This window comes from Cheilinus undulatus, linkage group 1 (genome assembly GCF_018320785.1).
Source record: "Cheilinus undulatus linkage group 1, ASM1832078v1, whole genome shotgun sequence".
NCBI classification, from domain to species: Eukaryota; Metazoa; Chordata; class Actinopteri; order Labriformes; family Labridae; genus Cheilinus; species Cheilinus undulatus.
In genome coordinates, this window is record NC_054865.1 from 50,173,077 (window position 1) to 50,187,054 (window position 13,978).

Sequence of the window (13,978 nt, forward strand, 5' to 3'; positions counted from 1 at the left end):
CTCCTGTAGAAGATAGCAGTTTAAAAATCTTAAAGAGAGCATTGTGTTTCTCATGAGTGGGCATTGCTCGGGCTAATTCATACAACACGCCCACAGAATTCTAGAGCAGATATTATTGCCTCATTTCTCATGATCGTGAAGCTTAATTTCCTAAACTTAGAGGTGTTTTTCCTGACTGAAATTTGGTCTAGTCGTTCTAACACAGCTGCCTGTCTAAAATACAGATTTATTTTTTCTAAATAACTTGACTGAAACTTTAACTGACTGTACAGAGGCTTATTTTTAAACAACAGTGTGAACTCACCAAAACACTTGCTGAGGTTTGTCTGTTTGTCGATGAAGACTTTAGCAGAAATGACATTTCCAAAAGGCATAAACATCTGGAGCAGGTCCTGGTCTCCGAACTCCTGCGGCAGGTGGTAAATGAACAAGTTGGCACCCTCGGGACCTGCCAATTAAGGAGTCATTAGAAAATGTTTTAAAGACATTAAAGAGACTAAATGTGAAACCTTAAAGTCTTCTGGGGCACTAAAACCCTCCTACAACCGTAACATGAAACTCAACGTATTTAGCTTTGTGTTTTTGTCTAAAACACAGAATTTCAATGTGAACTTTCTGTGAAAATGCAATCCCAGCAAAGAGATGATGACATGTTAATTACGGTCAACCATTTCTCAGCTTTGAAGATTATCAAGGCCCATATTTGGCATTTTGCTGATTATTTATTTGTTTTGAGCAGCCTCATAACAAGAGAGAAAAAGAGCGGAGCTGGAGGAATTTCAAAATTAAAGTGTAGCTTAAAGGTGACGGTGTAGATCAATGTTTTGACTTTATATCAATCTGATTGGATAATTAATTAACCAATCGATGTCTATCCGTATATATCGATGGATTGTTACATCCTAGGAGAGGGACAAAGTCGCTCTTAACACCACAGGATAGAGATATTCTTTAGGAGCATCAGATAATTTGGCTTTTGCTAACTTTGGTCAGAAGTGAGGATTCAGGCTGACATGGTGTAGTGTGTGGCCCACTTCGTTTAAAAGTTACCCTGCTGATTAATGTTGTTTAAATAAAATAAAAGTCTGCATAAACATTCATGCTATTACAATTACGCTTCATAGTAATGAACTCCACCTTTACAATCTGTTACATTTAAATGACAAAAGCATGAATGCATCTGTAGATTTTGTTTGACACAATTACATTTATTCATGTAAGACTGTGAATGCAAAAGTCAAACTTGCATCAGAGTAGTTTTACACTGTGGTTACTGAAGTGAAAAATCAAAGGACCTGTACTACTGGTGAACTCTTAAAAGGTGTACAGTTTCAGGGGTTAAGACTTGTTTTATAGCTGTTGGGTTTATTTATCAATACGAATTCAAAACCCAAACTTAGACAAAAAGATTACATTTAAACCTATCATTTCCAAATGTTAGTTATTGGTCTTCTGAACTTCTAATAATTGGAACTGAAAAAAAAAACAATTTGGGGTCGACCCCAGTCAGAGGAGAGATGCTTGTCACAGACCCACAATTTAGGGATGCTTGTCTTTCTGTCAGTTCTGCAGACCAGAACCAACATACCTTCTCCTGATCGCTCATTTACTACCCAGAACACAACACAGACGCACACATGGGTTACACTGGAGCACATTAACAGCATATTCATCCATAGCCTAAGGGTTGAGGATCTGAGAGCTCACCTTCCTTTTGGCTGCCTGCTGCTGAGATGCTCTGCTGGGACAGCAGGCTCTGGTTATACAGGCTGGGAAGGGCAGCAGCAGCATACTGCTGGATGCCTGAGTAGGCCTGGCTCAGTGCCTCCATGGTGCTTCCTGAGCCGTTGGACAGACCTCCAGAGCCGATGCTGCCATTCAGAGCTGCCATTCCTGCAACAGGGTTATATAAAAAATTAAGAGGGCCTACTGTCAGCTCTAAGCACTTGTGGTGTTTCTGGATTCATCATCATATTTGAAGTGTGAAACAGCTGTTTAAAGTTTCACTATTCATTTGTTTTCAGATAGGTAAAGGGGTTGTGATGAAAGATCTGCAGGAAACTCAGACATCATTGGCACGAGGATTAGTACCTGCCAGGGAGCCCATGTTAAGGCCTGCTCCAGCACCGGCTGCCAGAGACTGCAGCGCCCCCAGAGACGCCATGGTGTTTACGGAGGAGTTACTGCTGGAGGTGGGGGAGGAGCCTGCAAGGAGAAGATATAATGGTAAATGGATAATGATAAAGTTAGGATTAAAACAATCAGATCATAGATGACAAAGGAGTTCATTTCTATCAGAGTGCCCTAACAGCCAGGGGGTGAGCAGAGTGAAGCCTCATCACCCCATTTCAATTTTCCTCTCTGTCATTTGTGTAGACATGGACAGATGAGACCCCAGAACAACTGCCAAGACACCAGTATATGACTGAGCTAAGTCAGAAATTGTCCCAAAGAAGACAATCACTAGAGCCCTGCACAGGAATGGACTGAGAGGCTATAGAACAAGAAAAAGACCACTTCTGCAGAAGAGACACCTTCAAGCCAGACTGAAGTCTGTGAAGGACAACCTGAAGAAAAATTCTGCATACTGGAAGCGTATCCTTTGCTCAGATGAAACTAAACCAGAGCTCTTTCGCCATAGAGACGTTACTCATGTTTAGTTGAAGAAGAAAGAGAGACGGATAACCCAAAGAACACTGTTTCCACAGTTAAACACGGTGGTGGGAGTATTACACTGTGGGGATGCTTCAGGACGTCTGGAACTGGAACTCTTGCAGAAGTGAAAGTAATCATGAAGAGTGAAGGATACGTGAAGATTTTGAAAGAAAACCTCAAGCAGTCAGCAGGAAAACTGGGTCTGGGTTGTCACTTTGTCTTCCAACATGACGACGACCCAAATCATACCTGTCTCCTGGTGAAGAACTACCTCCACAAGACCACAGTGAGCATTATTTAGTGGCCTGACTAAAGCCCTGACTTGAATCCCACTGAAAATCTGTGGGATGAACTGAAGACCAAAGTCCATGCCTGGACCATCAAATCTGGAGGAGCTTGACAGACTGGCCAAAGAAGAATGGGCTGGGATTCCTCAGTAGACGTGTCAGAGACTTAGTGAAAACTACAACAGATGACTGCAGGCTGTTAGCCAGCAAAAATGAGACGCAACTTATTATTAGCAGAGGAGAGGTAATAATTTACCCAGCTATAACCTGTTTTTTACCTGAACTTGTTAGTGCACTTAGGGGACTGCTTGATGTTGTCATGGTGTTTGTTCCTGTGGGTGCGGCCTGTGTGGCAGTAGCTGCTGCTGCTAAAGCAGCCAGGTTCTGCATGGCATGAAGACCTGAAAACACACAGAGATACAAGTAAGTCTTCTGCTGCTGAATCCTTTAGACACTTTAGGATTAAAGCAAAACCTCGATCCTCAGTTTGTATTCACAAAAACTGGGAGAATCCTTTTGTAGGAGTTTGATTATTTAGTTGAATTGTGATTTTTCTCTTACACAGCAAAAGAGATTGATGCAAAGTACACGTTATAGTCGAATTGTGTTGAAGTTTCAACAAGTTGATATTTTTACCAAAATAGGCAGTGAGTCATGATTTATTTGAAGGAACAGTGACTTCTATGTAAAAATAAGACACTGAACAACCCCATTCACCTGGAATGGAAGGATCTTTGTTTCATAAGGCAAGGCAAGGCAAAGCAAGTTCACTTGTATAGCACATTTCAGCAACAAGGCAATTCAAAGTGCTTCACACAGGACATTAAAATACAATGACAAAGGGAAAAAGAAACACAACGGAAACATTTTAAAAGAAAATTTAAAAAGTGATAATAAAACCCACAAAAGATAAGAACTAAGGTATTGAAGTAAGACATAAGACAATCAGACTCCATCACTTCATTCAAATCCCAACTCAAAACCCACCTGTTCAAACTGGCATATTCCCTCTAACTGGACACTGTGCACTTCACTTGTTTTTATGTTGATGTTCTGTTTTAATGATGTTTTATTATGCTTTTACTTTATGTAAGGTGACCTTGGGTGACTTAAAAGACGCCTCCAAATAAAATTTATTATTATTATTAAAGTAACAGTGCAGAGTTGGAGTGAAAATAGAAAATTTGATGTGATACAGTTTTTAGTCAAAGGAAGAAGTGAACAGCTGTGTCTTCAACCTTGATTGAAAAGAGCTCAGACTTTCAGCAGACCTGATGTTTTCTGGGAGTTTCTTCCAGATATATGGAGCATAGAAACTGAATGCTGATTCTTCATGCTTATTTCTGACTCTAGGGACACGGAGCCAACCTGCACCTGATGACCAGAGTGGTCTGAATCGTACATACTGGACTAGAAGGTCTCTGATGTATTTTGGGCCTAAACCATTCAGTGCATAAGCAGCAGTTCAACTGTAAGATTCAAATGAGGTCTGGTGGAACTGATCATGGTAGAATTTAGGGGTGCACCACCACAGATATTTTTGTGATTTTTATCGTCAACAATGACCACCACCCTACTTTCACCTTTGCTGTGCCGCTCAGAGGATGAAATGAGGTTGTGCTGCACAGATACGGCAGTTTTTGAAGAGACAGGAGATGATCAGAATTGACCTTACAGCTCTACTAGCTGATGAGTACCCCATCTTGGACACAGTTGTGTTGTCATACTAAGACCACCTTTTCAGGCAAACGTGGGTAAAGTGCCCAAAATACTTGCATTCAAACTGACCAAATAAACTTTGGTGCTTTGGTGTATTTGGATTCAAGCTCTTAATATGAAACCATCCCAAGATTGATGCATGACTGTTTACCTGAAACAGGGTGCAGGTTGTTGAGAGCGTTCCCTGAGGAGGCCGACTGCTGCAGCAGCTGTAGGTAGAGCTGATACCAGGAGGAGGGATAAAGAAAATAGAGAAGTAAACTGGGAATGGCTTTGTCAGTGTCATTTACACTCAAACACATAAATATGCTTTTCCATGTGGTGATAGCTCAATTCATCTTGATTATACTGAGTTCTGAACACGGCCCTTTGTGTTGTGATTCCAGGACAGTGGTGTAGAAGTGAATCATAAAACATGGGAAGGTGTCTTAATACATCCAGTTCTATTGTCTCAAAGTCTACAGGATATAGAAACAAGTTTTCATTTAAATTCCTGAAATAATGTCTGTGGTGATCACAATCTTAAGCGATTTTAACACATTTTCTATAACAAATTACATCAGAAAGTGCCAACACTTATAAGAGGTAAGAGTGCCAAATAAAAGCTGTAAGCCTGAAATATTAATATATGTAATTTTTCCCTCAAAACTTCTGTACCATTGCATGTAAAATACTGTATATTTTATTGTTTAAAGCCTGTGGTATCATGTATCATAACAACTTTACATTTAAGCATCAGTTCATCTTACTTAGCCAGAGTTAAAACCAAAAAGAGATCCCTGACGAAAAATCAGACTGAATAGAAAAATAGAGCAGAGTTGAGCCAACACCACATAGCGGAGAAGCACCAACAGAGGGTCCATAAACACACTCACTGCTAGGTACTGTGGACCGAGGCTGTTGAGCCCAGTGAGGTTTCCCCACATGGAGGCAGCACTGAGTTGCTGCATTTGCTGCTGCAACTGTTGGGCCATGCGCTTCTGCTCCTTATCCTTCTGGGTATCTGCAAATTTGACCACGATAGGCGATGAACATCCCTGAAAACAGACACAGAAAACTGCTTAATGCATAAAACAGGCATCTGAGACTCAACTGACTCGAAGGATTCTCTTGAACTTTCAAGGACTAAAAGAAAGCAACTCATTTCTGAAAATGTGTTTTTTTGTTTCCAGTATTCATATCTTTGTAAGACTTAACCAAAATATTTAAACAGCCATCTGTAAACCTTTAAATATGCATTTGTTAAAATTACTATTTAAAATATGTCTTCTTGCTTTATTTGATCTAAAAAGACTGAAAGTTACTTGCAGGCTTGTTTTATATCAGCTGTAAATAACAGCAGTATATCAACCTTAAATATTGGCGAAATGTCCAACTGTACCATCAGGTTTAGGTAGTTTCCTAGTAGAGCTGAACGATTGGGGAAAATAATCTAATTGCAATTTTTTCCCCAATACTTTGATCATGATTTGATCCCTTAAGTTTCTCATCTGATGTATTTTCCATGCAAAAAAATATTCAATATTATAACCAACACAATATTAGAATAAACAAGTGCTTAACGATAATAATAAAAAAAACTGATGATTTTGACTCGTATTGCAAATTTGATATGAATCGTTGTGTTGAAGGATATGATATTTTTTTGTCATTATCATATTTAATAAGAAAAATGTATAAAGATGAAGGTAAGATGTTTAGTAGATTATTCTAAAAAAAATGGTACTTGAATGATTGCATGACGTGTAATGCGTATCATCTCTGCTGCTGCTACTGCAAAAAAGTTGTAAACTGGCATTTTGACACAAATTTTAGGCTAAAGAAATATTGCTCCTTCTACCATATTGCAATTTTAGCTAATTTTCTATTAATTGTCCAGCCCTATTCCATAGGGCTCAACGAACTGAAGACGTCCCACTGTGAGCCCTGAACATTTTAAATGAAGCCCCAAAAGTAAAACAACTACCAGACTTTCTACTTCCCAGCTCCTCTCTGAGCTCTGCATGACTCAGTCTCTCTTTGACAGGAGACACTTGGTATCTGCTAAAATTAGTATGAAGATATTGGCTTATCTGATATCAACAAAAATCTGCTATCATGCATCCCTAGCCCCAACCACGATCAGCAAAACTAAGCAATGATGGCTGCAGTATAATCCCAGATGAAATACACATTCTTATTGAGGTCCACAATTCTGCAAATCTTTATAATATGTTAGTTTTACTGCACAGAGACAAAAAGTCAGACACATTCTGTCTGGTAAGTCGATGTTTAAAACTGTATATTGAATATTAAATCAAAGTAACAACGATTTCATCTTCAGTGAGTAGTTTTATGTTCACCTCCATCGTCTGGGACTGATGCATGGACTTGATGGCAGACTGGGCCATTTGTCTTGCTGTGAAAGTCACAAACGCACACCCTGGAAGAGAAACACAGTGTGTCATGATATACAGAAGTGTAGTAAACCTTCAGCCCAGTTCAAAACAAAGATTCATGACACAACGAGACTCTCAGAACACTGCATGGGAGAGTTGCAGCTGAGGGACTTTGGGTTTAACACCCACCATCAGCCAAATGAAGGTACTTTTGGGCAGGGGTGTCTGGTGAATTTGCTCAACTTCCCAGCCACTGAGCCAGGCAAATAAGTAGCCTAACCCTACAGAGTGATTTTGTTACAGTAAACCTTTTTTTCTGCTTCTTCCTACTGATTTTATGAGCAAAGCTGAATGGACCTACATGCTCACTAACCAACCCCCCCACACCTGTGAGATGTGTGAACAACACTGCATCTATAAATTACTTTCAACCCCTCTGTTGGAAATGTCCTGATTATTTGCTGTTGCTTTGCTCAAAAGGATTGAATAAAATACCTGTAGAGGCACACACTCTGTTCACTGAGCTTGTAAATGCATGCTGCTAAATGCTTGGTCAGATCTACTTCTTGTATAAAGTGGTTTTCAAACACATATACCACAGGAACATTTGAGAGGGTTTGACGGTATTAAAAAATAGACAATGCCTTATCCTACGTGGACAGCTGTATGTCAGCATCCCACCCAGGTGTACTACATATATGGGAGACCTGCATTGTGGGTCCTCTTTCGTCTCACCTCGGCTGAGTCCATCAGGGCCTCGAAGTATTCGGCATTCCTCTATCTGGCCATACGGTGAGAACATCAATCTGATGTCATTCTCGTTACACTTCTTTGAGATCATTCCAATAAACAGCTTCCTGTCCTCCACTGCTGTAATGACCATGACACAACATCAGGCGCACATCAGGATAAACAACTTCATGAAACATTCAACATATACAAATACCTGATAAATTCAAACTCAAAACATTCATTTATAGCATTATATAGCCTTTAGTGCTGGTCCAATGTCATATTCTAATATGTTACTTATACTTTCTTGTTTTTAGGAGCTGTAGGGCTGCAATCATCAAGAATGACACATACAAGAATGCAGGGCTTTCTAAAAAAATAGAATTTCAAAATCAGGGAAGAATCTCAAAATTTCAGTAAAAAAAAAAGGTAAATGCACTAAATGTGGGCCCTTATTAATTATGATTTATGCGATAAATCTTGACAGCCCTTAAAAAAACAACTTGAAATATTTAAATTAATGTGTAATGAAACTAGAATAAAATTTACTTCTTAAATTAATTAAAGGCAAAATTAACCCTAAAACATCAATTTGCTGAAAATATCTTACCATTGTTTTTCTCGCTGTCAGCTGGCTTCATCTGGATTGGGTGGTGCATCTGAACAAGGCAGAAGTGAAACTGAACATCATTACTGAGAAAAAAGGCATGTCCATGGGATGTTGGCAGCCCAATTCCAATCAGGGCATGGCTATGAGTGTAGAGGCTTTATCAAGGTAAGAGCAGGAAGGTTAAAATGACAGCAGGCAAACTATTTCATGATCCAAGTAAAAAACTCAAGTTTCAAAATACAAACAAACTAGCTGAAAGTCCACAGTGTCCTTATGGACCACAATGAATTAAAACAGAGCTCAACAGTGTGGTTCCACAAGCAAAAATCCCATCCATTTTTCTCCATACAGCATCTGATTATCAGCATCACAACCACCCAAGGTAAACTCATCACGAGCAACCAAGTTCATATGATATCAATTCATACAATATCATTCTGAGGAACATGGATCATCCACTTCATATCTCCCTAAATGACCAAAGAAACAACGGTGGTGGATGGCTCCTATCCCAGCGCTGCAGGACAGAAAGATTTGGAAAATCTTTCATTCCATCAGCAATTAGACTTTATAATTCTACCGTAAACAGATGAGAGAGACTCCAGACAACTGAATTTCCCTGCGGGGATAAATAAAGTTATTGTATTGTATTCTATTGTATTGTATTTTAATGAAAACATGGTTTAGTCACAACCTCGGAAAATAACTATTCTACCCACTATCCTAAACCTAGCACAAAAAGTAAGAAAATTTCTGTTTGGTAGAATACTTCTTTGTTGTAACAATGTTTCTTGGCCATAAATCTTATACTGTTGTAAAGCCTGTTTATTTCCCTTTTAAATGGTGCCACATTTGTGAGGAACATGCATTAAGGGGTGAGCAGCAGAGCTGAGTATATGGGTTGCGCACATGGAGAATTTGCTAAATCTTCTCTGCCAAACAGTTTATTCTGCCAATGACTCTTATTTGTTGATTGGATGATTAAAATTTGAAGAAACAAGACATTTTGGCAATTTAACAATTTATTCATTTAACAAACAGGAGCCTCAATAGCATTTGGAAGAACCATACACAGACACAAGAGCCAGGCAACTCCTCCTCATGCTGGTCACACACTGCTGAGGGATGACAACCCGTTCTTCTTTGTCAATGTGGTCGTGTTGGTCACTCTAGCACAAACAGCACAACTAAGCTGATCCCACATGTGTTCAGTGGGGTTGAGGTCAGGACTGCCGGCAGGCCATTCCATCCTCTCAACTCCCAAATTCTGGAGGTCATCTGTGTTAAACCCCGCTCTGTGGGAGCAAGTGTTGTCCTCTTGGAGGATAGAGTTCAGCCCCAGACTGTGGAGATATGGGATTGCCACTGGTTGCAGAATCTCATCTCAATATCCCTCTGCATTGAAATTGCCTCCAGTGATGACAAGGCTCGTTTTTCAAGTGGGAGTGATGACACTCTACACCATGACACTGCCTCCACCAAAAGATGTTACTCTATAAGTGCAGCAATCAGTATTACGTTCTCCAGGTCTTCTCCAGACTATGACCCTATGATCCAACTGCTATAGGTAGAATCTGGACCCATCACTGAACATAACCTTCCTCCACACATTCAGGTTCCAGTGCACATGTTGCAGACACCAGCACAAACAGGCCTGATGCTGGAGGGCAGTCATTGCATGTCTCCTGGCAGCCCTATGAGACTGGAGATTGGATGCGTGCATGCATCTAAATGTCAGCACCTGGGGCACCAGAAGCTCAAAACAAAAGTCAAGATCAACAGCAGAATAAGCTGTTCAGGACTGACAGAGAAGAATTGGTGAATTTTTCATGGGCACAACCCTCTGCTGCTCATCCCACAAATGCATGTTCCTTACAAATGTGGCTCCATTTAAAATGGGAATAAACAGACTTTCTAACAGTATAACATTTATTGTCTAGAAGCATTGTTACAACAAAGAAATGATCTCCCAAACACAAACTTCTTTACATTCTGTGCTAGGTTTAGATTGTCACACAGATTCTCTGATTGGTGGAGCCCACTGGTACCACAGAAATGTTTGCTGCTTTTGCAAGCTTTGGGTGTTTCTTTGCTCTGAACTCTGACAGCCATACTGAGTGGGATGGGCCAGAGGAGAGACAGTAATGCCACCTCATCCTGATATGTTTTATTTCTCAGGTCGTTTTTTCCCTATCCATCTCAGGTAATGAACCCACATAGCATGCTATCTGGACATTATTTACCATGATATTAAAGCACAGTTATTATTAACTGTTATCATGATAATAAGAATATGAACGGTGTAATAACCAAAGAGAAATTTTATTACGATTATCATTAACACAGGTAAACGTTTCATCTCTAGGTGGCTGGTGGGCTTGGTTTCTGGACTCATATATTGATAAAGGATTTTTCCAAAATGTTTTAAGTGGAAATTAGCTTCAGGAACCAGAGCTGCTGCAAAAGCAGGCGGTCACTGTTGAGCTCCTTAAGGCGTCTGTCACCTACCCCTGGAAGAATCTTCATGTTGTGCAAAGCATTCTGTGCTTCCAAAGCAGATTTACGTGTGTAGTAAGTTATGAAACAGCAACCTGAGGGATGAAAAAATATACATATGAGCTAGCATTTCAAATATTTTTAAGTTACACAATGAAGAAGCTTTATATTCCCAGCTGCCCAATTTTCATTTCATTAATTAAATCTTAAAAACATCATAATGTACTGTAACTACCTCACATCTTTAAGTTGGCTAACAAGCTTTCATCCTGTTTAACACTTCTTTCAAACTGAATTGATATTTCTGACTAAAGAGCTTATGATTCTTTCAGTCCCTTATGAGGCATCCAGACCCATCAGATTATACACCCTACTGTATCTCTGACTTTATTGTTTTAATGCAGCCAAATTTATAAAGGAATAAAATCAATGTAACATCATTAAGTCAGTCAGATTGTGGGGTATTTAAAGTGTTTCAAATGGGAAAGAAACCCAGGACATGGGTCAGCTGTTGTTACTGTGTGGACTATGTGCAGACCTTTACTCTGTGGGGGATTCTGGCTGCGGTCTCGGAGAACGTTGATCTCGTAGACGGCTCCATAAGGCTCAAACAGCTCCCGAAGCTGCTCTTCAGACCAGGACCTCGGGATCTGTCCTACAAACATCTTGATTGCATCTATGTCCGGTTGGTCGGGGTGCTCTAAAGACCCATTCATCTTCTTCCCACTGCAAAGACAAAAACCAGATCATTGGCAACAAACAAACATGTCAGTTTTCCGCTCTTTAAAACAGCAACAACATCAACAACCATAAACTAAACACATGTATTCAAGAAAGGAGCGGTACATTCAGTTAACTTTGTGATCTGCTGATGTAAATTAGAGAGAAAGGGCCGTTGCTTAAAGTAAGAAAGAAGTACTGTGAGCAGTTGACCTTTTGCAACTTTGTGGCTAGGGGAACAATCCATCAATGTATCAATACACTGATTGGTTGATTAATTACCAAATCAGATTAATAGAAAGTCAAAACATTGATATACACCATCACCTTTAAGCTATGCTTTTATTTTGAAACTCCTTCCACACGCCTGTTAAACCCATTTTTGCTACTCAACAAGCTAGCGGCAGCAGCTGAGATAAAGAGGATATCCACTCCTCTCTCAGCTGTGTGGACACATGTCAGACAGAGTCTACTACAGGGCAGGGCTCTCACCTTGTTTTTTTTGACTGTCTGTATTTTTTATCCGCATAAAACCGACTGCCTTATGAGATCATTTACAGACGTAAACCACTCTCCTTTCATTGTGGTTGAAGTAGCACAAGTGGTGTCTGAACAGACTACAGATAAACAGAGGGAAAAGTCTGATGCTGCCTCCTTTGATACACCGACTGAAGTTCACTGTCTCATGCTCAATCAATTATGAAAACTTAGACTGTCGGAACTTGATATGGGTCAAGCGGGACAGCTGCTCTCTTTTTATCTCCCCCTCTCCGTTTAAATAAATTTTTTCCTAACCCCTCAATTATCAAAATCAAGGTTGCAGTTTATAAAAATAAATAAATAAATTCACCATTTTAACACTGGATTTAATCTCATTAAAATTGCAATGCCTTACAAAACTACAAATTAACTATATGCCACATCAGTAGGCCCTTATGTAAAGTACGAAGTATTGATATAGAGAAGAAATAACTTCACTTAAATCCACAAATGTGTAAGTGTGTTTAAGAAAAAATAGGAAAAGGAAAGAAAGGCTAAAAGACTTGATCATGACTATAAAAAGTTGCAGAAAAAGTAGATATTGGTGCTTTAGAGTGGTCAGAGTACTTGACGAAAAATAATGTTAATGCTGAAAATGTTTGCTGTTATAAAATCAGCATGTTTTAACACAAATGCCCTTGTTATGTTTCTAGGTAAAGGTGTAACAGGTAAAGGGGACCAGGACCCCTCATTCTAGAAACAACATTTAATGCAATTAAAAACAACATGTGCAACATAACAAATGTTAATTGCAGTTCTTTGTTCTTTTTGAAAAAAGAGATGGCTTTTTTTAATTAAATACAGAAACCTTTCAAAAAATTGATTTACTGAAACTACATTTTTTTCTGTAACTGTGTGAAATATATTTAGAAAATCATTTATATTGATTGAAAGCTTCAATATCGAATCATATCGAAATTGTGGCAGATTTTGTGATAAAGGAAAATATCATTTCGTCCATAATCTTGACACTGTATCCCATCATTATGAAACAAGTGATTTACACCCCTAAGAGTGACTAGGAGAAACAGAGTTACATCACTTTACATGCTGCAATCTGACTATGAATTATAATCCAAGGCATTTATCAAGATTTTTTTTTTTAACATTTATGACATGTTTAAGAAAATAGTATGTCTATTTCAAAAGACAACAATAGGGGGAAACAGGTACAGAGCTATTTAGGAGGGACTAGAGATTTGTTAAAACAACTTTGGCTAAAAAATATTAATTTATACACCAGCTAGTGGTGGATGGGTAACTGGACGACTTTCAAATCTAAATCTTTTTTAAAAATCATTGAGACCAAAGATATAAGACAGTTTCAATTTTTTATCTTAAAATCCTTCTAGCCTAGACCAGCATCTCTCAACCAGGGGGCCTCCTTGCACCTTGAGGGTTCTTTCAAAATGCTTTAAATTTAACTAAGAAGTACCATAAATATGCAGCTATTCTGGCATAAATAATCAAAACTGTCTTATATGACATTTTTCTACAAACACAACAGTGTCAGGGTCGGCAAATGAATAGACTTAGCTGAGTAGGCTACACACTCTGCAAGAGTCATACAGTTTTTTTTCCAGTTCCACGAGGTTTTCATGGAGTGATAAATACGCCAAAGTGTGTTTTTATGGTCTACTCAACCCTTCCACGAAAATAAAGCCCTTTTTAGTTTAAGGAGAGATTTTGAGATTTATCTTGTCAATTTTATTACGCCATGGCAGTCATGATATTACGGAAGAGTATTAGGGCCACTGAAAAAAAAAATTTTGAGACATATTTTTTTTTTTTCAATTGTGAGAAAAAAGTCAGAATTCTGAGTTTAAAGTCAGAATGCTGAG

At 39.0% G+C, this 13,978-nt stretch overlaps 1 protein-coding gene across 1 annotated transcript in view; it reads right to left on the reverse strand.

The window, feature by feature from the left end:
• celf1 (cugbp, Elav-like family member 1) overlaps positions 1-13,978 on the reverse strand; it is a 43,729-nt gene that overhangs the window by 9,619 nt on the left and 20,132 nt on the right. Inside the window, exons 3-13 of the mRNA XM_041812533.1 lie at positions 11,416-11,603; positions 10,890-10,972; positions 8,382-8,430; positions 7,775-7,909; positions 7,004-7,083; positions 5,537-5,698; positions 4,813-4,882; positions 3,221-3,343; positions 2,092-2,205; positions 1,708-1,893; positions 305-448 (exon numbers count right to left, since the gene is read on the reverse strand). Of these exons, the coding sequence (XP_041668467.1) occupies positions 305-448; positions 1,708-1,893; positions 2,092-2,205; positions 3,221-3,343; positions 4,813-4,882; positions 5,537-5,698; positions 7,004-7,083; positions 7,775-7,909; positions 8,382-8,430; positions 10,890-10,972; positions 11,416-11,603 (1,334 nt within the window). The remainder of the gene's footprint in view (positions 1-304; positions 449-1,707; positions 1,894-2,091; positions 2,206-3,220; positions 3,344-4,812; positions 4,883-5,536; positions 5,699-7,003; positions 7,084-7,774; positions 7,910-8,381; positions 8,431-10,889; positions 10,973-11,415; positions 11,604-13,978) is intronic.